Source organism: Scyliorhinus torazame, chromosome 15 (genome assembly GCF_047496885.1).
Source record: "Scyliorhinus torazame isolate Kashiwa2021f chromosome 15, sScyTor2.1, whole genome shotgun sequence".
Taxonomy (NCBI): domain Eukaryota; kingdom Metazoa; phylum Chordata; class Chondrichthyes; order Carcharhiniformes; family Scyliorhinidae; genus Scyliorhinus; species Scyliorhinus torazame.
In genome coordinates, this window is record NC_092721.1 from 122,813,866 (window position 1) to 122,841,791 (window position 27,926).

The window sequence follows — 27,926 nt, forward strand, 5'->3', positions numbered from 1 at the left end:
CTGACGGAGCACGGCACTCACTAGTCTATTATTTTCACCAAAATATATGAAAATTTATGCAAATGTAAATCAGTACAAATTGCTCTCTGATGTTTTACTTTTTTTCTTGGTGGGGAAACACGCTTTCGGGGATGTTTATTTTAAAAACCAAATGTTATTTGGGTCTTTCCCATCTTAACCAGTAACTTTTAAGCTTTTTAATGGTCAGAAATGTGGTCCTTCTTGCCAGCGTATTCGCGAGTTTGATCGGTGCACCTGAAACGCCTTTAAATGCATGCACTGTGAAATTGGTAGCAGTAATTTAGACAAAATCCTCACTGTATATTAATGAAAGAGGGCCCCATGGCACCGGTTCTATATTCCCTATTCAGTGTAAACAAAACCACGAGACTTGGTTTGAGAGTAGTCCAAGGAAAATCTGCTGGAGAGGAAACATGCTGTTGCGGCTCTGGCACAGACTATTCAGCGCCTGCACCTGGAGATCAGAGATTTAAATGAGATCTGTGTTACATCTATGAACTCTTTGGCAGTCGCGCGAAAGGAAGAAATTCTTACGGTTGGAGGGTTCTTTCAGTCTTAGAGGCTTCGGATCAGCTCCACATATAAACGGGTCTACTATTGCCAAGGAATAGGTATTTTCTTTAAAAAGAAATAAAAAGAAGAAATCGCGCGTGTTACCATGCAATACCCCCCCCCCCCCCCCCCCCACACACACACACACCTCTTGAATTTTGAACCTCACTGAAGTCTAAAGCGGTGCATTAGATTATTTGTGTGTTCAGGTCTGAATGAATCGCTGAGACGGAAACTGGCGCATTCCAAGTTTATGTTTCCAATGAGAAATTAGTCAATTGCGTTTCTTACTCTCTGAGACACACAAGTTGTTCCTTTGCAAATTGAGCTCAAGTTTATTCCTCCCCCCCCCCCCCCCATTCCCTCGGGAATAGTCAACTTGTTCTTGTTTGGGTTGCTACTTAAAAAAAATAAAATCTACGTATTATCTTGCTTCACCAAGGCTGTTGTGCAGCTTTTCTGCTTGGTCGCGTCTCCCCCTCTCACCCCCCCCCCCCCCCCAAACTCAATGCAACCTCCTCCCCCATCCCCCCACCTACAACAGCGACATTCCCCTAATTAAAAAGCAGCCAATCGGAACCGCCGGAAGGAAGCCGCTCGCCGGGGTCTGGCGGTGGGAAGGTGTCAATCACCCAGCGGGTAGCCAATCAGCGGGTGTCTCTGGCTGAACATCCTCCTTTTTTTGTGTGGTGTGTGCGGGGAGAGCGCGGCGAGGCGGCCGAGGTAAACACTGGCTATGTGAGGAGGGAGCTGTCAAATAGCAGCTTCCCCAAGTCCCACCACCACCACCAGCAGCAAGCAGCAAGCAAGCAAGCAGCAACAATCCCATACACAACAACAAAACTCTCAGCAACAACAACAACAAAAAACCACAGCAAAAAAAAACAAAGAGGAACTTAAAAACAACAAAAAAACACTTTTTTAAATTTATATTTATTTTTGGCAATCAAAACAGCAACTATCAACAACAACAAAAAATACAGACAAGAGAGAGGGGAAAGCCATGGCGACAGCGACGTCCAATCCCTACATGCCGAGCAATAGCATTCTGTCGTCCAACTCTATCGTGCACAGCGACTCAGGAGGCATGCAGCAGGCGACCACGTACCGAGATCCCTCCAAAATGGTGCAAAGCGACTTCATGCAGGGGGCCATCGCCAGCAACGGCCACATGCTCAGCCATGCACACCAGTGGGTGACGGCGCTGCCCCACACCGATGCCGGCTCGCCCTGGTCCACGGCCATGGCCGGCAGCCCCCTGGGTCAGCAGCAGCAGCAACAGCAACAGGACGTCAAGCCGTCGGTGCAGGTCGTGGGCCGGGACGAGTTGCACACGGGAGCCGCTCCCCTCCACCACCACCGCCCGCCTCACTTGCCGCCCCACCAGCCGTCTCACGGCGGCCACCCGACCGCCTGGGGGGCGACCACCACGGCTCACCTGCCGTCCATGGGCTCGGCCGTGCAGCCGCTCATCTACTCGCAGCCCGGCTTCACCGTCAACGGCATGCTGAGCCAGGCGGGGGGCCAGAGCCTGCACCCGGGCCTGAGGGACACGCCGGAGCTGGTGGACCACGGGCAGCAGCACCACAGCCACGAGCACTCGGACGAGGACACGCCGACCTCGGACGACCTGGAGCAGTTCGCCAAGCAGTTCAAGCAGAGGAGGATCAAGCTTGGCTTCACCCAGGCCGACGTGGGCTTGGCGCTGGGCACCCTGTACGGCAACGTCTTCTCCCAGACCACCATCTGCCGGTTCGAGGCGTTGCAGCTGAGCTTCAAAAACATGTGCAAGCTCAAGCCCCTGCTGAACAAGTGGCTGGAGGAGGCCGACTCGTCGACCGGCAGCCCCACCAGCATCGACAAGATCGCGGCTCAGGGCAGGAAGCGAAAGAAGCGCACCTCCATCGAGGTGAGCGTCAAAGGAGCGCTGGAGAGCCACTTCTTGAAATGTCCCAAGCCCTCGGCGCAGGAGATCACCTCCCTAGCAGACAGCCTGCAGTTGGAAAAAGAAGTGGTCCGGGTTTGGTTCTGCAATCGGAGGCAGAAAGAGAAACGCATGACGCCGCCGGGAGGAGTGCAGCAGACGGACGATGTGTACTCACAGGTCGGCAATGTAAACGCCGACACGCCACCTTCTCACCACGGACTACAAACCGCCGTGCAGTGAAAGCAAAACACGAAACATAGACTGTTTAGACTGGATTTTTTTTAAAAAAAGAAAATAAACAAAGACAAAACGAAATCAACAAGTTCAGGACTATCTCATTGATAGCAGGTTTTCTACTGTGATTGTGAGGCTGGCGATTGCATAGAATGAGTGCCCCAAAACTGCAGATGTCTTTTCTTAGTAAAAAAAACAAAAACAAATCTTAAACCCCCCCTCCCCACCCCTCCTGGCTTGCGGTGATCGACAGGTGGACCCCAGATACATCCAGATAAGTGTGTCTACAATTTGCCTGCTGTTTCAGGAAAAAACTGGTTTATAAAATAATTTCAGATTGGGCCAAGTGAGATCGGGTCAGCCGTGGACACTGGAAGGTGCCTGGTGTACTTCCAGAGGCTTTTTTTTTCTCCATCAGGTGCATAGACGACACTGAAATGAAAATCGTTCGTTCTGTTGTTTAAAATACTGAAGACTGTCCCTCATGTAAAACACTAATCTGTAGGAGAGAGAGAGAGAAAAAAAGAGGTAATCTGTACTGACTATCAAAAAGAAAGACCGGTGAAAGGGGGTCCTAAAAGCACGAAACTTCAGAGCAACCTTAAACCTGCCAGGCAGGGGAAATTTCAAGAGAAAACAATTAAATGGGTTGATCCAAAAATGATGACAGATGGAACTTTCAGCAGCGAGGCTTGTTGGAAAAGACAAAAGAAAGACTAGGGGATTTGGGCGAGAAATCGTCCCAGATGTGGCTTTGATGATTGGTTCATTATGTTGTGTTCGACCTCATCCCCCCTCCTCCCCCCCACCACCCACTTCCAAAAAAAACCTTCGCCCGAATGTTTTCTAATTTCATCTCCAGCCCATTGGAGTAGAAGCATTTTTTAATAAAAAGAAAAAGAGAAAAAATAAACCTCCACCATCTGCAGCTGCACTTACTGAACTTATCTTCTTCTAAAAAAACCATTGCCAAGTTGAATGAATGGGTGCTGTGGATGCGACTGTATAAAACTGCCATTTCCAAGCAGTGTTCTTGGTAGGTTTCAATATAGACTTTTCAAAGGCGCAATATAGAGTCAGTAGATCAGTTACTGATCTAAAAATATTTACTTTATATTTTCATCAAAATTGACTTCTTTTAATATTTTATTCAGAATACCTATGAACTGCTGCAAAACGGTAATTTATTTTTCCCCAGATCTTGTATTAGCTGTTTTCAAAACGAGCACAAATAAATGCGATGAAAAAAATGGACAGTTGTTAGGTAATAAGGGTATCTTTTGATGTGATAATTTGATTGTAATTTAATTTGAGTAGTGATTCCGTAAGAGATGATTCAAGAAATAAATTTGTTAGAGTCAAACGATTTTGTGGCTCATGTGTCTGGTGTACAATAACGGTACCTCAAAAATTGCAGAAAGGCGTCAGTCTGCTAAAAGAAAACGTATAGATAGCATTTATTTATCAACCATAAATTAATTGCCATATAATTAAATTGCACTTTTAAGATCCAATGCCGTTGTACGCTTAAATATTCAACGCTTATATTTTAAATCCTATTTTGTGCGATTTTTCTGTTGTCAGAAATAGACACGCCTTCAGTCAAGCTTAACTCCCGTGTTGGATTTGAATGTTTATCATGTGTCTTTTTTCTATTTTTAAAGAGTATCCAAAATGCATATTACGCCTTTGCTTCTGTCCGTTTGGGTTTATATGCCCCCCCCCTCCCCCGCCGCCCCCAGCCATTGATTTCCCTTATTTTCTAGAACATAAATTAACTTAATAAAATAAAATATCGGTCTGTAATCAGTCAGTTTGAAATTGAGTTATTTAAAGAAAATGTGAAAACTGTTTGGGAGGAAGGTAAAGGATAATTCAAGAAGAGGTTCAGGCACAGGTCACAGATTCATTGAATGAGTTGTGTTGATAGTTAGACTAGTTTACTCTCTATTTCTAAAATAAGACCCAGTGGACTAAGGGCGACTGGATGTATATTTTTAATCAAAGATGTCTAATAACTCCCTCTACAGTTCTGCTGGTAAACCGCGATTCTTATTTAGGGAATATATTAAAATGGAAAAGAAAGGACTGGACCACCACAAATACGTTTCTTAACATTTAATATTTCACCCACCAAAGGACAAAGTTGTAAACCGCTTACTTAATATACCGCAGAGTTCACAGCTCTTCTGGGGTTTTCACTAATATCTTTGCATGATTTATACCGGTAACATCCCACTAAAAATCCAGTCACTGGAATCACAAATTGCATATTTTAATATGATATTACTGTTCAACAGTATAAGGTGTGTATATGATAAACCTGTTTTGAAGTATTGAAAAAGATACCCAGTGCAATCCTTTAAAATGCCGGCCTCTCCTTATTATGTGTTTCACGTTCTTTCCAATGTCTGGTTAACACTGAAGCACAACATTATTCTGATTCCACCCTAACTATCTTATCTGTTGCAAAATGTATCATCTACTCTATTCACAGTGTCATAATGTTAGGGGTTGGGGGTGGGTTGGCTGATATGTTGAGATGCTGGGCGCAAAGAGATGTTCTAAACTATAAAATAACCACAAGTAGCGGCGAGGCATGTTAGGTTGCTGGCAAGCTGTGGGCTGAATTCTTTCTTTCAACAGCTCTCTATGTGACGTCAGTTAAGTGTTATATTGCAAATAGATCTTGGAAAACCTGACCATATTATTATTTTTTCCACCGTTGCGTTACTTCATTTTTTTTAAGGTGAACCGTGCGTGCGGTGTGCATCAATAGAAAGTTGTAGGTCACAGCGCAATGTTGTGTCGGCAATTCTCAACCACAATCCCAGAAACTGATAGGTGGGGATTTACTGGCCAAATGGAAAATCTCTCGGCGTCTACGGTCACCCAGGAACAGCGTTGATAAGTAGAGCAGCGGTGCTAATGGATATTGGGGACTGTAAGAACATTAGGGTTTGTTGGTCAGTGTTCTGTAAGCAAATAATAACACGTGATTTAAAAAATCTTTTTTTTGCACTCCATATGTGCTGCTTGTTAGGAAATTGTCAGGATTGTATAAACCGAGGATGTCGATTCCTGCGTCTAGCGCTGGGTGCAATCCGGAATGATTTATGTGTCAATCCCGAGTAATTAAAAACTCGGAAAGCCAGTCTAGTCTCTGATTTTCTAAGTTTGATGTTTGCGGGGAAATGAAGCATTGAAGTCAGATTATATGGCACTGTTCCATTAGACACGAGGAGAATTGCATGGCACAAAACACCATTATTTTCCATATTAGTCCAATTTAATCTGGGGAATTTGCATGCAGGGCCCGCTTTGACCCAAACCCGTCATTGTGTTCAATTTCGAGAAGGTCTAAAGGGAAAGTAGTTGAAATGTGTGGTAGAATCGGAGGTAAAGAATGTAAACAATATTTCCCATGGTGATACCACACTGATTTGTATGATTCTGATAATCTAGCCTGGATCCGGGTACTTTGTTTTTAAATATCTCTTTCTTCTTTTCAAATTTGTGCTTTATTATCTCATTTCCTTATCACCGAGCTCTTTTCGTTTATTTCATTTTTTTATCTGTTAGCCAAAGCCCCGCGTATGGTTACAATAAATTAAACATGCTGGTCGGGAGATCCCTGCTGCGGGGATATCAAGCTGCATTAATTTCTGTCTCCTTTATCTGTATCTTTCAGTGACACCTTTAACTATTCCCAGTCACCAGCGGTTCACAGTTGCACAGCTGCCCTCGCCCACGTTTGTCTCTGTTAGTGTAGCAGCCTCAATTGTCACAGTCTTTCCTCTTCCAAAACATTTATTTACAGGGTGCACGAGAGTATTAAAATGCATGGCCAGAAGCTGTAGGGGACTTGAAATGCACACACGTGCACGCATTGTGTATCCGTCCGTGTACGGTATTCCAACCTTAACTTTTAAACTTATTGGTAAATCTATGTCGTTTGCTTGCTTCCTTTCTCGGTCTCATTGTGGTTTTGCGAGTTCTGTTCAAGGTAGTCATTGCTGTCACTTTCATCCGTTGAAATCTGTCCGCTTTTCAAGTGTAATAGTCACACACAGGAAATTGTAGAAAGGAGCTCAAGGTGCCGAGGTAAATTTTGAAATAATTGGCGATTGTTTCGAACTAGGCAACCTCCCAAGCTCCATTCCCTGCCAGTCTTTGAGGTGTGTTTGGCGTGATTAATCTTTTAAAATAAGCAGCAAGCTCGGGGACAAAAACATTTCGAAGTTATCCAAGCAGTGCTTAGTTTATGTTGAAGTTGTGCTGCCAGCTTAAACGTTAATTAATCAAAACTCTCTGGAGCAACAGGTGTATTTTGTAATGAACGCGTTCAGTTCCACTTGCTTTGAGTATGCAAGTTTGCCACATCTGTGTTTTCAATTTTTAAAAATCTTCCGTGGGTTGAACACGTGTGGCTTGTATTTTCAACACATTACCAAGCCCTGCTTACTTTTTTTTGTTTATCTTGCATGGACACGAGGACAGTCTGTGATTTTGACGCCTGCTTGTAGGCTGTGTAGTGTAAAAATACAGCAGAATTGGGGCCAAAAAACCCCAAACATGACTGGTGATTTTACCACATAATGCGGTTTAATCTTTAGGTTTGGGGGTGGCATCAGGAAAACAGTTTCTAGTTTATCACCTTACATTAACAAGGTGTGCAATAACTTAATCTACGCAACAGTTTGACAGCATGTTACACGTCAGTGGCAGAATGCATTGTGCAACAATAGTTTTTGAAGCTTGAGTAAGCGAGATTGACCACTGTGGGTTCCCATAATCGATCTTAATTATTATCAAGATATAAAATGCGCGGTCTGCATACCTAATGCTTTGAGGGTTCGTCTTGCTTACGTACTAAGATCAAATGGATTTTTTTCAGAAAAAGAGTATTGGATTATAATAGTGAGCATTGAAAGACACGATGCGCTGGTATTTCGTGTGGTGTTCTTTATCCTTTCAACCAAGACTTGGTTAGGAACGATGTTTAGTATAGTTGCATTTAAGCGCAAGTATACATTTGGATCGTTGTAAATCTAACCTGCATTTTAATTGCGAGCCATAGAGGCCCATTTTGTTTCAAGTCAAAAGTGCTTGCATTGTGCTCGAACTGCTGCTTTCTCATTGCAAAAAGGCTGCCGTTTCAGCTGTCACAACCTCCCACTGACTCACCCACACCCTCCCCTTGAAGAATAACATTGCAATTCACAGGTTTCCACGTCCAATTTACTTTTATTTTTGGACGCATTCTCCCAAACACAGGTAGAAAAGCGAATGTTGCAACCTTGCCCACTTAGCACGGGCTGTATGTTATCCCTGTTGGAGGAGAGAAGGCCTTGATTTAGGGTGCCTGGCCGAACTGGTGCTGCCTGATTGCAGGGGGACTGCCTCGCACGCTGAGGCAGATACTGGCCATCTTAGCAGTTGTGTTCCTAGTGTCGACCTTTCAATAAAACGCAGCAGTCTTTGGTGGTGGTGGTGGGGGGGGGGGGGGGGATCACATTTCTCGGGTCGAGGAGCCAACACCGGTTGCTTAGCAACAACATTCAAGCGAAGATGAAAGAATATGCATTTTTGTATTAATAGTTGTTGTTAGAACAATAATAATACGGTGGCAGTTTGCCTCAGACTCTCTTGACTGTAATGTGTTTTAATTCAAGCCGAGGGATATGTTCCGAACTCGGGGACCAAATAAAGTTTTTAAAAATCATGAATAAGGCATTCCAGGCGGATTCTGCTCGGTGACAGCATACTATTCAATAGCGCTTCACATCCTGGGGAGTAAATTGACGTCCACTGGTATTAGTTTTATTTCTAAAACTGGACTGTGAATGGGACTTCTGGGGTGCTTGATGAATCCAGGTAGTGTTTGGCAATTAGGGATGAGCAATGAATGCTGGACTGGTCAAAGAAACCCACATCCCATGAATGAATATATATATATATATATATATTAAAAGCCTCTCTGGTTATTTCTTGCTGTGCGACGTGGGTACTCTTTAGACGGTTCCCAATGTGCTTGGTCAGGCTGGGTGGGAATTGAACAGGTCACTCCATCCGGTGGGACAACATTTTCACTGTGGGCCTGAATCCGAGTATTGCGATAAAGCTCCATGTCAGCCAGCGAGATTTCAAAACAAGGACGCTTAATGTGACCACTTTCTGTTTGCGATTAACAACCTACTTTTTTTAATTTCAGAATTGCACCGACCTTTTTTTTACTGAATCCAGCCATTCCTTTATTTAACAGCTAGTTTCCGATTTATAAAAGAAGCCAGGGCCAAAAGTCTATGATGTCTATTACATTGAACATAAAACATAGACATACAGTGCAGAAGGAGGCCATTCCGCCCATCGAGTCTGCACCGACACACTTAAGCCCTCACTTCCACCCTATCCCCGTAACCGACCAACTTAAGCCCTCACTTCCACCCTATCACCTTTTTGGTCACTAAGGGCAATTTAACATGGCCAATCCACCTAACCTGCACGTCTTTGGACTGTGGGAGGAAACCGGAGCATCCGGAGGAAACCCACGCAGACACGGAGAGAATGTGCAGATTACATTGCACCTTCTCAAAGATCTGTATTTAATTTGCCACAATCGAGACGGAATTGTTATTAGAAGAGCAAAGCTCGTGTTGCTGAAGACTAGGGCACATAAGAACTGAGGCATGACTGCCCATAAATGTGATAGTTAAATTATTGCCTGGAACCAGCGAGATACTGCCTTAACGTCTCAGCTTATTCCGGTGCAAATATCATTAAATTGTACAGCTGTAGTTGGACCATTGTTGGCACTTTTCATTTCATGGTCACGAATGCTCACTTTTTTATTTGAAGTGGACTTTTTTTTTGTTCAAGGTCTTCATGGATGGTTATTCGCTATACTTTTAACTTGAGCAAATTGTTCCCACTTACGACCAGCTATTTGGCATTGTTTCAGAATAACGTTTAATGAGGTTGAAGATCAGCCATGACGTTAGTGAATAGCTGAGCAGGTTAGAGTCCACTCTTGTTCCTATTTCATTTGTTCCTATGTCTTGGAGGCTCTCGGTGGGTGTCAAATGAAGTGTGGGGATGGGGGGGGGGTTGCAGGGATGGTCACTGGTTCTAATAATTTGATAATTAAACACGTTCTTGGACCTTTAACGCCCTATAGTAATTATTAGCTATGATAGTGTAACGGATCTACACCTGAAGTGGTACCGGTACACTCACACAAGCTATTTTAAAGATAAATATCGGAGTTTTGAGCGAATGAATTCAACAGCCCGCGTGGGATCAGCCGAGTTCAAACATTTCCGTCCAACTCTACAAAGGGAGAGAGTGCTTTGTTCAAGATGCACTGTTGTACCAGAGAGGGACAACTTGACATTATACAGACTTTATCACAGACCTCGCATATGTGTTTCTGGGCTCATTCCTTGAATTAACCGTCGATCTCACAACATTGGTGCAATTTCTGGAGTTTCCACCTGCCCCAGTTTCATAAAGTCACATCGTTGGCTTTTTGGTGTCATGCTGGTATGTGCGGTTTCCAAAACACAAATGCCAATTTTGTAAACAGAAATTCCTTAATGTTTATTTTATTGTGCACACCACAGATTGGTTACAGCTATTTACACACAGGTCAACGTGACCTCACAAATTATTACCCAAAAAACACAATATAAATGTATGTTTTATGATCACGCTCCAACTACATATCGTTCTCCTAACTTTCTTTAATCATAGCTGACTTTGTCCAAATACTGGATAAGCCAAATTCTTGATACAAATACAATAAGCCCAATACTTATGTACTTCAACCTTTTTGTTACTACTACTGGTTCGATGCTGAGGTTAATTATTACGGCGATGCAGTGTAAATAATAGGAATATGTTTTATGAATAGTGCATTATTTGCTGTTTATCTCGTAGTAAACTATGATATCGGTCGGCTTGGACACTGATGAGAATTAGTACTTGGAGGAGCTGGATATCGAAGTTAGAGCGATTCTGGCGTGAGAGACAAAGATGACAGAATAAAGAATGGGGGAGGGAGAGGGAACATTTGAAACCTCAAAACAGTCCCGGGGCGGATAAACCCTTTCAACCGTAGACCTCCCATGCAAATTAGACCACAAATATTGTTTAATGTTTCCAGGATACCTTCAGATGTTAAGTTAACTTCATCATAAATAAAACTTTCTTGGTGCAATGAAGAAGTGGGAGGGAGGATATTTTCCTCAGCTTTTTATAGGCAAGTGAAAATGCAAGATACAATCTATGGGTTACTGAAACATTATCAGGAAAACGGATAATTACTGTTGATATCCTCTTGTGTGCTATTCAATATGCACTAAACGGTAGATTTCGACGTTAAAATGATTAGTTTCGTGTATTACTGGTAATGAAACATTTTATGTTAAAGTAAATGTCAATGTCAGTGATCATTAAAACCTGAGGATAAGGATTGCCTTGAGATGTTTGGAATGTGTTGTCCAGCGGAAGTGCTGTTCTTAAATTGACGAGGTAGGTGAGCGCAACATTGTTACTGTTCCAAGAATTTGTTGTACTCATGAGCTCTTGCGAGGTTACTCTTCGTCACCTGGTAAAAGGTAGTCCAGAACTGAAGTGTATTGAATAGGAGCAGACGAATGGAACCAGTGACGCAAATTCCTATCACGCATACAAGGCCCGTAAATGTGTGCCAGAGAGTACACTGCAGTACTCATCAACATGCACAGAAAATTATGATGTGGAGCAAAATGCATGCATAGAACATCATAGCAGGGCTTCAATTCTTATGAGCAAGTATACAGTTCGACATGTATGCGCACAATACATAATCAAGAGGCCAGATTGTACACTCACCTTAAGGAGATTGATTATGAAACATACTCATTAATACGTATGTGATACATATCAGAGTAATGTGGAGCAACATGAGAGACATACAGTTAACAGTGAGTATTAAATCTTAGTTTTGCGATGACATTGAATGAAATTGGTACGAAATGCTTGAACAGATGCTTAACAGCGGACTTTTTCTTAAATTGCTCTTCACAATGAACAACATATGCCCTTTGCTTTAGCTCCATTATATTCTGCTGCAGAATTTCATATGGCACCGTATGATTGGCCAAGTTTGTGTAGAACAGGTATGTGCAGTTATGAAAAGCATTTGAAGTTACTTTGAGTCGAGAGAGTCATGTTCTCTAGATTGCTTAAGTCTCCGTAAAAATGGAATGCTTGCAATAGGGATGAGTTGAACAAGGTGGCATATCTTGAGTACAGCTGACCTGTTTGGAAAAAGTAGAGATTTTTAAAAATAAATTTTAAAAAGGCAAATTCGGATATTGTTGTCACTGTTGTTCTTCTGGGTTTGAATCGAAAACATTTCTAGTCTTTCATAGAGCAAGTCTTGTTGGCACAAAAAATGATGTTAATAGTATTTTCCACCTACAAGAATTTTTCATCCTCTATCACATAATCCACAAATCGTTTTAACAATTCTGTCAGCGCTTACAAATTTCTTGTGCGGACTGCCTTGATATCAGTTCGATTTCAATACTAATTCGTTAAACATTATCGTTCCGCCAAGCCAGTGTAAACAAAGCGTTTTGAATCCTACACGCTTCACCTTGCGCCATGTACTGTGTATCTTAACCAAAACCTATGGGAAGAAGCATTCCTTCGAGAGCTGCCCCTCTCTCGCCTTCTGGTATGTATGTCAATTGCAATGTTATTTTCCCAATAATATTCCATTATTTAAAATGTGCCTAGTCCCACATATTTCCCTCATCTCATTTACTAATATTCAGTGAATTAGAAGAATATATCTGTAGTTTTGTTTAAGGATATAAGTAGGTTATTTCAGTGTGCTGAATCTTAGTATTCTTAAAGATTAGTACTTACCAGAATTAAATATGACTGGTTAGAGTCAATAATTGGGACCTGAGCTCAGAGTCCGTTTTTAACTCAATTACCTTTCCTACAAAATCTCACAGTTGTACCAAATTACAACATATGCAAGTATTCGAAAATAAAATGGGTTAAGCTCAGCCAGTAGCCAGCTTAAACATTTGAGTTTACTCAAGCAATAGTCTCTATGCTTTAAACCATTCTGCAAATTCAACCCCTGCACAGTTGAACTCTCTGTGTCTCTAGCCAAGCTATCCCAATACCACTGCAAAACTAGCGTTGCCAGGATATCCCCTGTCCACAAAAAAGCAAGACAAATCCAATCCAGTCAATTACTATTCTATCAGTCTACTCGAAATCATCAGCAAAGTGATGGAAGGGACCATTGACTGTACAATCGAGTGGCACTTTGGCACCAAACGCCTTGTCAACAATGCTCAATTTGAGTTCCATTAGGACCATTCTGCTCCAGGTTTCATAGAATTTATAGAATTCCTACAATGCATAAGGAGGTCATTTGGCCCATTGGGTCTGCACTGACCCCCCAAAAGAGCACCCTACCTAGATCAACTCGCGCCCTATCCACGCAACCTTGTAACCCCATCTAACCTACACATCTTTAGATTCTAAGGGGCAATTTAGCATGGCCAATCCACCGAACCTGCTCCTCTTTGGTCTTATTGCAGCCTCAGTATAAACATTTACAAAAGAGCTGTATTCCAGGGGTGAGGCGAGAGTGACTGTCTTTGCCATTACGGCAGCATTTAATGAAGTGCGACCTCGGGGAACCCAAATGTAATTGAAATCTGAGGGGATGGTGGGAGGGGGGGGGGTGCTTTTATAACTGGTTGGAGTCATACCTATCACAAAGAAAGATGGTTGTGGTGGTTGGAAGTTTGGAGGGCAATCACCTCAGTCCCAGGATATCACTGCAGGAGTTCCCCAGGGCAGTGCCCTCGGCCCAATCATCTTCAGCTGCCTCATCAATGACCTTCCCTCTGTCATAAGATCTGAAGTGGAGATATTTGCTGATAATGTACAATGTTCAGCTCCATTCACAACTCCTCAGATAACGGAGTGCTCTCTGCCTACATTGCAGCATGACCTGTTCACTTTTTAGGTTTGGGCTGATAAATGCCAAGTGATATTCACAATGCACAAGTATCAGGCAATGGCCATCTCCAACAAGAGAGGACCCAACCATTGACATGCAATGACATTACTATCACTGAATCACCCACTGTCATTTTCCTGGGGGTTACCAGTGACCAGGAAATGAACGACACTAGCCATTTGTTTCCAAATGTGGCTATAAGAGCAGGTCAAAAGTTGTGTATTCTGCAACAAGTGGCTCACCTCCTGCCTTCCCAAAGCCTAACGAACATCTACAAAGCACAGCTGGGGAGTGTGATTAAAAACTCCCCACTTGCTTGGATGAGTGCAGTCCTAACAACACTCAATAATCTGAACACCATCCAGGACAAAGCAGCCCGCTTGATTGGCACCTCACCCACCACCATAAATATTTACCCCCCCCCCCCCCCACCACCACCACCACCACCACCACCACTGGCACAACGTTGCCATGCATCTACAGAATGCACTGTAGTAACTCGCCAATGCTTCTTTGACAGCACCTCCCAGATCTTCAATTTCATCTACCTGGAAAGGCTAAGGCACCAGGCGCTTGGGAACACCATCACCCTCAACTCCGCTCCCCCCCCCCCCCCACCCCAAGTCACACACTATCCTGACTTGGAAATACATCACCAGTCCTTCATCCTCGCTGGGTCAAAATCCTGGAACTCTCTATCTAACAGCACTGTGGGCGCCTCTTTATCACATAAGAATGATGACCGCTACCTTTTCAAAGGCAATTAAGAATGCACAATAAGTGCTTGTCTTGCTGGTGCCGCCTATATCCTTGTATTAAATGCAGGCGGCGGGCAGTGGGCATTACATGCAGGCAGCACTTTAAAATCTCTATCATTTTGCTTTCAATCCATATTACACTTTTCGTTTGCTACAAATGACAAAAATTATAGTGGTAAATCTACCAACCGCCGCAGCTAACTTTTCCAGAGTTCAGTGGGGTGATTTGAGAATCACATACTCGTGAGAAATGCCCATTGTGTACTGTAGAAACCTCGGCCATTTCAGAAACCTAGAAAACACTTTAATACTAACCACCGACCGGGGCCTAGATTTAACTCCTGTACAATTATTTCTATTCTCTTTTCCTCAAAATGGAATTGAATATTGTTGGAATGTACAAGTATATTTTCTTCAGAAAATGTGTCCAATCAGCGTCCCGATCAAATTAGGGCTTGGCGTGTTGCATACAAGTAACAACTGCTGTTGGGAACTGTAGAATTGAATTTCAGTGGTTACAAACGCTTCAGATAGTTTGTTACAGTGCTTATGGACACATGGTGAGCGCATTGTGCCACATTACAGTGATCACTCCGTTAGCCTGAAGTAAAATGGATGTGTACCATCGTCAGACCGCTGGTTACATTCCGGAAACCAGGGGATTGGGCAGCACGCACGTCTCTTCAGCCGATGCCGCTCTTTGGACAGTAGATCCAGTAGATCCATGTTAGATTGTAGACAGACGGGTGCTTGAGGTGTCCCACACATCCTATGCCCCGTAAACTGGCACTTTGCTGCAGAAATGGATGACCTGGGTTGTTCCCAGACGTGTTTAGGTTTGCCTTTCCCATAGTGGGGAGGTTAGTTTTAACTTTCCAAGGTAGCACAGTTCACTAAGACAGAATGTCAAATCAGGAGAATGGTGGTTGACTAGCTTTGCAACATTTAGAGGGATTTGTATAGACAGGGGACCAGGGCAATGCAGCGTATTGGGTGGTATTGGAGAGCAAAAATCAATACGTTCTTTGTTAGTCTCGTTTGCCCCATAAATCGACAGTCCTGTGACCATAAAGCCAAACTTAGACCAGAGGATGAAAGGTTAAACTGCAACGCTTATAAACCACGTCTACCAGTTGCCTTAAAGCAGCAATGTCCTCACTAGACAAAAAACGTATCATTTTATACAAATGATTTATGGTAGCCGACAAGTGCAGCTAACTCTTAGAATCATAAAAACAAATGTAGAGAACAGAAGGAAGTCGATCGCCCCAATGTCAGTGGTGGCTGAAAGGAGCAAAACTGTTTAATCCCATTTCCCTGCTCTTGCTTACTGGTCTTGCAGGTAAGGGCACATCAAGTGTATATCCAAATACATTCCAGGTACGATCAGGGCTTTCTGCCTCGGCCACCTTTACTTCACACCTCGACCATTTCTCCTCAACTCACCTCTAATCCTTCTGCCAATTACTTTAAATCTATCTCCTCTGGTCCTTGAACTCTCTGGCTGAGGGAAATGGTTTCTGCCTATTCAACTCTATCTAAGCCACCTCACAATTCAATCAATTAAATCTCCCCTCAGTCTCTTCTGTTCCAAAAAATCTCTACAAATGTCGAACTAGTCGTCAATAAATATTAGATTGCCACGAGCATTGTGCTTTGTTGTAAGTACAATCCTGCTGGAAGCAGTGCATGCTTTGAATTATCGCTCGGAATCCAGTGTTTGAGTCAGACAGCAATACAAGTCGTCGTGGCTGGGAGAATGGCCGCGGTTGGTTTCTGTGAACCAGAGATCGTGCCTATCATCGAAAGGACTAATGGAATTCTGAAAATTGTACGGAAAGAAAGTCAATCTTTTATTGAAGGAGGTAGTAGTTTCCATCTGAGTTTGGAAGAGGCCAGGTGGTGACTGGCGATGTTAGCAGCTGCCAATCGCTGTCCAATAGTTGGCAACAGTGTGCTGTTCTTTAACTAACTTAACACATCAGTTCAATCGCCCAGTGGAATGGATATAACCTGATTGAATATATGCATTTAGTATTGTTTTAGATTGACAATATTGAGTCATTCCTTTCCTCCTCTTTCCCCCTTCTTGCTTCCCAGCATCTTAGTTGAACGGGTAGATATGTGGAGGGCACTGTGGGGACAGAGTTGGGCAGGGGTACTAAGCTCTCTCAAAGAGCTGACACACACACGAATGTCTTCCTTCTGCGCCGTGTCAGCTTCTAATTATGTGGATCTAAGTCCATGAAGTGACTTGATGGGGGGGGGGGGGGGTGGGCACGATGACTGACCTCGCCCAACGCTGCACTGAAAGTGAACATTAAATGTGTACACGTAATATCCCAGAAATATTCCTGTTATCCGACACAACCAAATAACACGATTGCAATCGATTTGTGAGTATATTATAGCTTGGATTGATATGGTCTATCAATATTTACCAAAAGCCAGGTGTTATATTTAAATAATAAAATTGCGAAAATTGTTTACACCTTTATGTGTAAACGTTAGTTTTCTCTGCATATGTATTGCTAATGATAATGTGTTTAACTTCATCAAGATATTCATTTTCACCAACATTGGCTGGTACATAACATACCAGCACACTGCGGTCTAATTTGTCTCCCTGGTATGATACTTTGTGCGTTGCGTGAGTAGCAGTTCGTCTGTTCTTTTTTGATCCAGTTCCTGTAGTTCGCTTGTAGTTGACAACGCAAATGGTTGTCCTGCTCTTAGATCGATGCCAACTGTCTCCACAACCTCCTTGTGCTGGGACATTTACTAGGAAGAACCCAGCGCTCACAATCACACCGGGGACAACTTTCCCTTCAAACGGTCTGACTCTCCCAGGAATGTCTTGTCCCTCTCAACACAGCAGCACGTTTGAGATGTGGGAGATGGAAGCTGCATGCCAGCACTGTTATGATTGTGAGTGTGTATCACCAGACCATCTGTTTCGGTCGTTCCCGAAAACTTCCTATCGCTGCCACAAGATGTGATATTCATCAACTGTGTTCTTATTAAATTATGCAAACCATTTCCATCAGATTCTAAGCAATCGAACAGAAAATGTTCAGTTCGGGTATTTTATATAACCTGGGTAAATTCTATATGTAGTGTGGGAGTGGCTTTGGTATCTTTGTGCGGAAAGATGTTGCAAGCAACATGGTGAATGATTTACCTAGCTTGCTTGCCTCGTGTGGGGAACTGTGGTGTATATAGTATGATGAATGGATCCATGTGGAGTGAGGAATTGCATCATTGAAGAATGGTGTGCATATTATGAGGAATGGTATATATCCAGGTGAGAAATGTGTATTTACAAGGCAGAAATCGTATTAGAAACAGCTTGAAAGATTATTATATGTGCACAGGGAATCGTACATAAGCTAAATTTAAAATGGTATTCCATATGCAGCAGACGGCATATACAATATAAGAAAATATTTTGTATATAGAGCTGTTCGGGCGGCACTGTGGCACAGTGGTTAGCACCATTGCCTCATCAGTGTCAGAGACTCAGGTTGGATTCCGACTTCGGGTGACTGTGTGAAATTTGCACCTTCTCGTGTCTGCCCAAAGGCTAGGTGGGGTTGCGGAGGTTTGGGACTAGGTAGCAGGCTCTATCCGAGCAACGGTCGGTGCAGACTCGGAAGGCCAAACGGCATCCTTCTGCAGTGTATATTAACATGTATATTAACATGTATGGTGATATTATTGCGTAGATTATAAAATATCATATTATATAATGCGGGTAACTATAGTGCATGGCTTGATATTATATAGCGTATCATTATACAATATAAGGAATGGTTAATAGCAGTATAGGAAGTTAATATCCAGAGTCTGAAAACGATACATGTGTGGCGAAGTGATGTAGTTATTGGGAACGGCATTATACAATGTGAGAGATTGAGTTGGATCAAATGCGAGGAAGGAAACTACATATAGTATAGAAGTTGACTTTATACACTGAAATTGAAACAGTATTACATATAGTATAGGTGAACCGTAAAAAATATTCATAAATTATAAATGGAGAGAAAGTAGGAATCGTATTCTATCTTATCCCAGTATGGTTTAGGAGGCCTGTATCATTCTCTACTAATACAAGCAAGTGATCCTCTCCTAAAATTTTGTTGGTGTCACTCTGGAGTGAGTTTCTATAAACGTATGTTTGACGTTTTTGAAATGAACTGAAATGGAAATCGCTTATTGTCACAAGTAGGCTTTAAATGAAGTTGATACAAAGAGATTGGGTAACAACACTATCGGCAAAAAACAATTGGTTAACCATTTCGGAATTGAAGCATTGGCCGGCTGTCATTTCATTGCATTCATAGCTACCCGTCATTAATTGCGATGTGTGGAGAATTTTAACTTAACCTTTTACAGTTTTGTGAAATCTTCTGGGTATTTTGAGCTGTGGGGAGCTCTTATTATGATAATCTCCCGAAGATGACATGAAAGTCCACAAGTAAGTGGTGTAGTAGTATTGTCGCTGGACTACTAATCCCGAGGCACAGGATAATGCCCTGGGGACCTAGGTACAAATCCACCGTGGTAGATGGCGACATTTAAATTCAAAAGCTAATCTGGAATTAAAAAGTCTAATGATGACCGTGAATCCATGGTTATTGTCGTAAAATCCCATTTAATTCACCAATGTCCTTCATGGAAGGAAATCTGCCATCCTTATCTGGTCTGGCCTACATGTAACTCCAGATCCACAGCAAGGTGGTTGACTCTCAGGGATGGGCAATAAATGCTGGCCCAGCCAGGAAGCTCATATCCCGCCCCCCCAAAAAAAATCATATATTAACATCTTCAAAGATGATTAAAATATTTTGACTTCTTTGATTGTGTTGGCTCTTGCTATTTATGATGTTAATTTCAGGATGACTTATCTAAAAAAAAATGCAGCAGTCTGTGAAACATGACACTGGCTGAAGTTGTATTTTACACAAAAGACACGCATAAGTCGAAGATGGGCTTTTAGTGTTAATATTTTTGTAAGACACTGTTTTGATCAGATGTAGGATGTCGGTGCTTTCGGTCTGTTACTGAACTATGCTCACCATCTCATCTTTAACGCTGCCACCTTTTACATCCTCAGAGAGAGTTTCCAACTTGGGAGCCCAATCTGCGATGCACTGCGTTGAGTTTTTGTTGGAGATTTGAAGACATTTAGAATCAGCCCGAATGTGTTCAGTCTTTCCAAGAAGGGCTTTCATGCTTGCCAAAGGGGATATTCCCATCACATTCCTGTGCTGCGTTCGATCTGAAGTCCTGCAGTTGGAAGAAAGTTATTGATGCATCAAACCACCTTTGTACCCCACTTACCTCCTCAACTATTGTCCTTATTGCGTTGCAAATCAGAGTACTGAACACGTCTACAACGTGGTTGTGCACTGCTGCCCTCTGCTGGTCGATGTAAAGTTTAAACTGCAATAACTTGATTCGCGCGCTCAATTCGTCATTTCTAAAAGTTAAAGCCACATTTTTAATAAGTCGAGAGATGCCACTTCCGGTACATTGATGGAACAATTTAAATAATTCTGGCATTAAGAGACTAACTCATTTTAAATCTTCTTTGAAATTATGCTGGAAAATACAAAAAAAGACATGTAACGAATGATTTAAAAGGATGTGTAGTTACCAATGTGGAGGCGTTCGTTGTGATTGCACCATCTGAGCAATATCTGGATAGTGTTGGTTGTGATGGTCAAACCCACTCTTACCACTTGTCTAATGGAGATATGCGGTAGCTGCAAAAATAGCAGAAAAATAAATGGAAGTGATCTTAAGTAGCATTTGAATTATTCAAACAATAACTGTACAAGCATCATAATAGCGGTTGCGTGTAGCATACATTCGGCAAACCCAATCATGCAATGTCTTGGGGCAGGGCATATACATTCAATGCTGCGCCAAGTTTGTAACGTGTGTATAAGTCCACAGATAAAGTTAGAGAATTTCGTCACCTCATAAATTAATGAACAGATTTATTTTTTCGAGGGGAGAATGTAGAAGTGTGTTCAAAGCAGCTCGCGGAATCTGAGGGGTTACTCCAAAACTCGATTCATTTGCAACTCTAGCTGAAATCCGAAATATGTTTTAGACGTAGAACAACATAGATTCCCAATGCAAAATGTCCAATAGCAGCGCATGTTTGATTAGCGAAAGGCCTTGATGCCAACATGCTGCATTGTCTGCCTGAGGTATCCTCAAGCATGCGGACATCTTACCAATGACCATCCTTCATCACTCATTTTCCTTGTGGTCCTGATACATTTCCAAACACATTTACTTAATGTCTCCAACTAGCCAGTTTTTTCATTCAGTTGGTGCTATATATGCGGACCAGCGTGAAACTAGTCCTGTTTAATGATGGATGGGAATGTAAAGATTACCTGCCGGAAAAATACAGGTAACGATTGAAGCGTCTGAACTGCTTTGTGAATGAAGTCATGTAGTTGGATCAGCTGATCGAGTCCGCCCCATCAGCACTGTCTCCATAAAGTGTTCAACAGGGACATTAGCACAGGGCTGTGTGGCAGAGTTGGAGGGAAGCATGTGTCTGTGATGCAGTCCCTTGCTTTGTAATAATAAAACTAGCCTTGATGTCAAGGAGAGTATGTTTCGGTCCCTGTGCTGTTTTCAATCTTGTTTCAAATCTAATGCATTAAATTGCATCTCCTTTAGGTTCCATTCCGCCCTCCCCGCCCAGTAAGTGTTCACGTCAGCTTTGATCGCGGTGTTTTCCACTTGACGGTTGCAGCTTCAGCTCTGCGCTCATTCTGCCCGCGGCCGCGGTTTTGCGGTGCCCTGTAACACGCGGACACATCAATCCCATTGGCCATGCAGACACCATCCCTCCGCAGTGCTTTCATCTCAAACACGCCGCTTTTAGACCGCACTTATTGTGTTGTCTCCTGATGTGGAAAACAAAATCCCCTTTCGACCCGAGGGATGATTGATGGGGACACGCTCGCAAAATGCTGGCGGCTGCTCCCCTCGGGCGCTTGGCAGCGTCCATTCCGGGCGACCTTCCCCTCCGGTTCAAATAGGAGCGCATAAGACTTTCACTTTGAACATATGGGTGCTGTCGGTGAGACAGGAAAGTCACGAGGACTTTCCTCCAGAGACTTTTAAATCTTGCCTAAGGTCAAGCAAGACGTGCCTTCTATTTATTAGGGGGTGGGAGAATGAGGGGATAAATGCAGAGGTGTCTTATATGAGCACACAGCATTTTCCAGCGTGTCAGAGCAGTTGGTGCAAAGCTCGTAAATAAAACAGCGGGGCAATCAATGTGGTGAACTCCGAGGAAAGGACATGTTCTCACCTCTGGGCGCTCCAGTGGGATTGGGTGGCGTTCTCAAAAAGAACGGCATTGAGTCGATATTAAACATGGACAAGGCAAGTGTGCAAATATAAATTGCTGAGGTGGATGTCTTGGCTCCAAAATTTGTAGCAACTCTTGTTCCCCCATCATGTGTGCTGCCAATAGCAGTTAAACAATATTTAAAAGCTCGCGGCGAGGGGGAAGTTCAGCCATAATCTACATATAATGTGCAGGAATACATACGGACATCTGTACAAAAATACCACCCCCCCCCCCCCCCCCCCCACACACACACACACACAAACCTGCACTGACACCCCCTTTGTGGTTCACACTCCGAATGTGAGATGTTTCTGTCCGTTCATCTTTCAAATAGAAGCAAGTTTACACATCATGTTGCTCCCTCGGTAAGTCAGTGCACGGAGGGTGAAGCGACTACAGGACTAGCGGCACGATCAAGCCTATCTTTTACTCCTTACACTTATAGTAGCCCCACTAACAAAGCACGGGAAAGTTGGCCGCAAGTAAAGATCTCGCCATCTCGAAGTCAAGTGTTCTTTCTAAGAATAGTTGTTTCGAATGGACATTCACCAGCCAGAACACATGGGCAATCATCACTTTAAAATAAATCTATAATCCAGTCGACTTTAAGAGTTTAGCAGTCACACTGCAGTTTCGGAGAAATCACGGGCTGGTTGATGAGCAAGCGTGTTGATAGTTCATCGAGATTGTCGAGTAACTGTGTACAATTCAGCTTCAGCAATGCCTTCTCTAAGTGGCCAACAGCTGGGAAAAACTAGTTGTGCAATGAGGTGGCCCAGAGGGGGAGAAAACTGCGAAATAAAGATGCTTATCGAAATTAAAAATAGCCCTTGAAAAACAAAATGGTAAAACTGAAAAAGACCCTGTAACCCTGCTCATAACCTTCCACCAAAATGACACATACATATTTTTCACATCCTCACATCTATTGAAGAGTCTTCCCGTTCCGCCTCAGTGTTTATGCCTGTCAGATTTGCTGGTTAGAAGGCTGCCTGTGTTTACTATGCTCAAAAAAAGTCGTTTGTTTGAATGTTCCCTACTTGCATGGCTATCATTCTTGCACACCATTAAATCAAAAAGACGTCCAATCTAGAAATAAATACACCAGTTGTGTGCGTTGGGAACGTATAAATATTTAAAAGCCTACAAAAAATTGTCAGAAGATTAGTGTTGGTCACGATTTTTAGGTTATCAGCAATGAGATTTCGGGTGGACTGTAAAGACTGATTGACTTTGAGCTGGAGGGATTCAGTGCAGAATGAGGTGAAACAGTGCAAATCGATGAGTAGGGATTAGGATGGATCTGCTGAAAGATTGCCGGCTCTGACACCAGCGGCAGGTCGTTCCCACTGGATCTCTGACGATTACATGACAAATCTCTGCTCAGCAGATCACCACTGACTGATGCCAATCCTCGGAGATTTATAGCAGAGAGCATTCAAGGTGTCTATAGTGGGGAATGCTGTTCAATGAGAGCACATTCGCTTTAAACCGCGTACAATGCTGGTGATATTTGAAATCTGCTTTTCATGCTCTGTTTCTGAGTGATATCTCCGAATGTTACATTTGTATTCTAAGTTACAAGTTTTAAGAAAACCTCCCCAATGCCTGCCATTCATCCCGTACACGTGACATCAAACCCACCCGGGGTCTTTTTCAGTTCATAGGCTAGTAATAAATTCAACGACTACTAAGAATTCTAGTGGGTGCCAGTGACATCCGTCTTCATTTTGCCAACTACAATTCCCAAGATCCCTCGCTGTTTCAGAGGGAACGGGCTGGTAAGGGATTTAGGACTGTCTATATTTATCAACTCTCTACCTGTCAATGTGTCACAGGAATTCCCGATACCTCATGTCAGAAAGTGAGTTGGTGAAGAGCAGGTCAGTGCAAACCTCAAGTTGCTAAGTGTCAAGAAATCAAAGCAGCCGACAGGGTTACCAAGTGACAACGTTTTCTTTTTTCTCTCTGTCAAAGCCCAAAGATAAGGTTGGCTGCGAAAATCTCTGTCCCAATGCTTCACTAATTCGCTTCGGTGGCGACATTCCTGGATTTCCTGTATTGTTAAAAAAAAATTAAGATGCAACTAACATCTCGGATTTCCGAATTCCTGGAGTTTTTAGCACTTTTCAAGAGGTTCAGAAATGTGACAAGAACACATTGTTCTAAATCACCAGCTTGATGCGTTCAATGAGGAGGGAGAGCGAATTGCTAGAAATGAGGGCAGCACGGTAGCATTGTGGGTAGCACAATTGCTTCACGGCTCCAGGGTCCCAGGTTCGATTGGCTTGGGTCACTGTCTGTGCGGAGTCTGCACATCCTCCCCGTGTGTGCGTGGGCTTCCTCCGGGTGCTCCGGTTTCCTCCCACAGTCCAAAGATGTGCAGGTTAGGTGGATTGGCCATGCTAAAATTGCCCTTGGTGTCCAAAATTGCCCTTAGTGTTGTGTGGGGTTACTGGGTTATGGGGATAGGGTGGAGGTGTTGACCTTGGGTAGGGTGCTCTTTCCAAGAGCCGGTGCAGACTCGATGGGCCGAATGGCCTCCTTCTGCACTGTAAATTCTATGATAAAATGACCCCCTTGCGGAATATATAATAAATAGTCCAGAATCACACTATTGGCCAACCTTTGATCTGCTCAGCGATCTCCGTCCGCATGGGCAACCCGCCGCGTGATCTCGAGCGATCTCTCGATCCCCGGTTGCTAGATATTTAAGATCAAAAGATAGGATCAGGTGTAATAAGAGCGATCCCTCTGTAACCCCGGAGGGGTTGCACAGAGTGGGGAGCTGATAGCGACAGTCTCTCCTGCGCCCGAGCTTGACACTGATCCCATTAAACTGCCCCTAGGCCACATGCGCCCACTTTTCAGTCTTTAACATTGGTCTCGCTTTCAATCGGAGATATTCCAGTTGGCACACTGCATCCAAACCCAAAACCAGCACCATCATTTCCAACCTCTGTGCAGACAACATATTAAGAGGAAAATATGGAGCTCAATCGACTGTATAAACGTATTTTAAATCAACAAATTGAAAACAACCCAGAAGACAACCAAAGACAGAATTGTGTCCTTGTCATTTAACTGTATATTAAAGAAAGTCCTCCAAAACAATAAGCTTTCTACACGATTTGTCACTCTGAAATCTTTAAAGCTGGCTCTCAGGGATGTGATTTCTAACTTGTTTCTGTCTATGTTAGGAGGGGTGTGGACAGAAATCATCAGTCACAAACGCGATTTCTCTCTTTCACTTTACTGGATTTAAAACAAACATTTTTCATTAACTCAGAGAAAAATAAAACAGATAAACTTTTAATAAACAGTCACCAATGAAGCCAACCTGCAACGGATGCTATCTCAAATCACTTCATTCGAAGCAAAATGCAATTGTGTGAGAAACCGATTTGAACAAATTCTGACGGGGGCCGGATTTTAACTTTCTAATCAGTTTCAACGTTAAGATCTACATACTTATATTTTTAAAAATCGTCCAATCTAACGTAGCACTTCCCAGTGAAAGAATATTTATATATTATATATAGTTGGTGTAGCTGGGGCCAGTAATTTAACAGGAATGTTTGATCTGAAGTTTGGTGGGCCTTTCATACATTTTGAATATAAAATGCACGGTCGCTATTGGAAATTGACAGTGTGCCTAATACATCCACATGCCCAATCCAATCGTGTTTCTTACCAATAAACAGCAGGGCGCAACTTTAGAAAGGCGCCGATTTAAATCGTTCATATACTGTAAACGCTTCGATTAATTGCGGTGGGATTGTATGTAAACCGCATGGAGTGGGGGGAGGGACCCTTCAATTCCTCCCCGATTAAACATCCTTTCTTGTGACAAGTCTCTAATGAGGACTTTTCGCCTCAGAATTGGATATAATAAAATGCAGATTCAGAGCTCGAAGGAAACCCCTAGCTGCTAACCTGAAAAGTGTTGCCAGAAAGGTTTGAACAAAAAACAATATATATATATATATATATAGTTTGAAGAAATGGGAATTACAAGAGTCTCAGGAGCAGTCTTTGGGAGGTTTAATGTCACTGGCTGTGGAGTCAAATAAATGGCAGCCCTGTCATCGCAAAGGAATCGCTGTTGGAAATTCAAAATGTACAACGCAAATAATGCAGGTAGAGTGTATGTGCAGAAAACCTGCTTATCCCTCTCAATCAATGGAAGGGCATCGAATTGGTTGAGATTATTCCCACTGATTGATAAACTATAACCAGCGATGCTGCAGCCTGAAGCAGAGCAAGCGCTAAACCGAGACTAATCTTTCCACCCTCCACCTTTCCGGTAATTACATGCCGAATTAAATAGATTGGAGGAGGGGGGTGCAAATCAGAAGAAAAAAAATAAAAAACATTGTTTTTAAATGAAACCACCCGGGTATGGTGACTCACCGATAGCAGGACTGCTCCGCACACAGCAGCAGCAGCAGTAGCAGCAGCGGCTCTGCGGACTTGGAAATGCATTTTTTTTTAAAAGCAGATTTTCCAATCAGCCAACCTTCACAAATGAGCGCCCTAGCAAATTTAAAACGAGAGTTGCCACATTCGTATATAACGAAGCCCGGCTGAAAATTTCCGCTTGCTTTATTTAAATTGGCACTCAGAGGCTACAACAGGTCTTTAGAGATCCCGCAGAAAGAAGGGGCTTTTCTGCTTTTGTTATGGAAACGAGAAATCTGTTTAAACTAAGGAGAAGCGACGTCGCATTGGACAGAAACCTCTAATTAATATTATGTAAAAGATCAGGTCGAAGTCCGAAGAAAGCACCAGGACACACGGAAATCGTTCCTCTATTTATTTTCGTGTGAATCTGTATTATTTCGATGTTAACGTCAGTCCTGGTGAATTTTGTTTGAAACGTCACCGATGTTGTGCGGGTATAGCTTTAAATATTCATGTGGAAAGAATGAATTCTTAAAGGAGAACGTGCGCTAGAATTGCAGATTTACCCTTAAAGGTGCTCATTCACATTTCTGCAATCGTATATATCTCGGTCAGAGTGGATATGTGAGCTTTTCTTCTTCATTATATCAATTCCTTCTTGTTTGGTCTGATCCCATACACACGAATGTAAATTCAGAGCCATCAATCATCCTTAACGATCTAGTCTGGTCTCACTTACTAAACCAGTCCCCAGGGACACAGAAAGCTTTTGCCGTGTTTGGAGCCCTTGCATAAAGAAAAAAGGCAAAGCAGAGAGAGAAAATAAAGGCTACCCCTCCAATTCGGAGATAACTATTACAGATGATACAAGGTGGACGAATATTCGAAGTCGAAACCATTTTAGTTAACAATTCACCTTATAACTGGTTGTGTGAAGTGCAAGCAAGACAACCCGAATTTATATTTAAACTATAAAAAAACATCTCTATTCTTGATCGAAAAGATAGAATAGTATAACATCACACGTTTAGATGTAACACATTCATTTGGATGTAAGTTCGTTTCAATTTAGAAAACATTTCTGCTTAAAAGGTACATTCGGTAGTCGTGTGTAACAAACTAAGATTTAAAGCGTTTGTTTCTAATCTGGTCAAACTAACCTACACTCATGCGATTAGAATGTTAAAATTACCACAGTACAGATTAAGGTAGAGTTTCCCTTCAAAAACTTCACATATCACTTGCGTCTTATACGTACAAAAATTCGCTTCTTGAATGGAATATTTTTTTCCTCAAATCTCGCCAATTTACATTTGTTTGATTGGGGAAAGAACAGATGAGTCTCAAAAACCAATTGCCAAAGTCTCCAGCGCCATCTCGTGTTAATATAAGTATTACGTGACACCTGAATCAACGGTACACTGTTTATTTAGTTCAAAGTCCAAACTGGCGGAAATCTTTCGTGTGCTGAGAAATGAATGAACACCTCTAAATATTCTGTCACACATAAAATCTGGACCAATGAGTGTTCTAAGTGGTGAAGCAATGATGCTGACAGTTGACCTGGAAGGAAGTTGCCCACAAAGATCTGGTGATCTCTGTGGT

At 42.7% G+C, this 27,926-nt stretch overlaps 1 protein-coding gene and 1 long non-coding RNA gene across 9 annotated transcripts; one reads left to right on the forward strand and one right to left on the reverse strand.

Moving 5' to 3' along the window:
* The first annotated feature begins 1,266 nt into the window (after positions 1-1,266).
* LOC140391780 (POU domain, class 3, transcription factor 3-B-like) lies at positions 1,267-20,337 on the forward strand. Its single transcript, XM_072476648.1, has 2 exons — positions 1,267-3,770; positions 19,647-20,337. Exon 1 carries the CDS (start codon positions 1,577-1,579, stop codon positions 2,738-2,740), a length of 1,164 nt encoding a protein of 387 aa, XP_072332749.1. The 5' UTR covers positions 1,267-1,576; the 3' UTR covers positions 2,741-3,770; positions 19,647-20,337.
* Positions 10,308-27,653, reverse strand: LOC140391781 (uncharacterized). 8 transcript variants are annotated; one of them, XR_011935175.1, is made up of 5 exons: positions 26,331-26,568; positions 24,544-24,620; positions 23,813-23,973; positions 20,190-20,298; positions 18,743-19,819 (listed from the first exon to the last, which is right to left on the reverse strand). It is a non-coding gene; the product is annotated as an uncharacterized lncRNA (long non-coding RNA). The 8 variants fall into 8 exon arrangements; XR_011935172.1 differs by lacking the exons at positions 23,813-23,973; positions 24,544-24,620; positions 26,331-26,568 and adding exons at positions 10,308-12,036; positions 22,181-22,744 and having other exon boundaries at positions 19,609-19,819; XR_011935174.1 differs by lacking the exon at positions 24,544-24,620 and having other exon boundaries at positions 26,331-26,554.
* Positions 27,654-27,926: the final 273 nt, after the last annotated feature.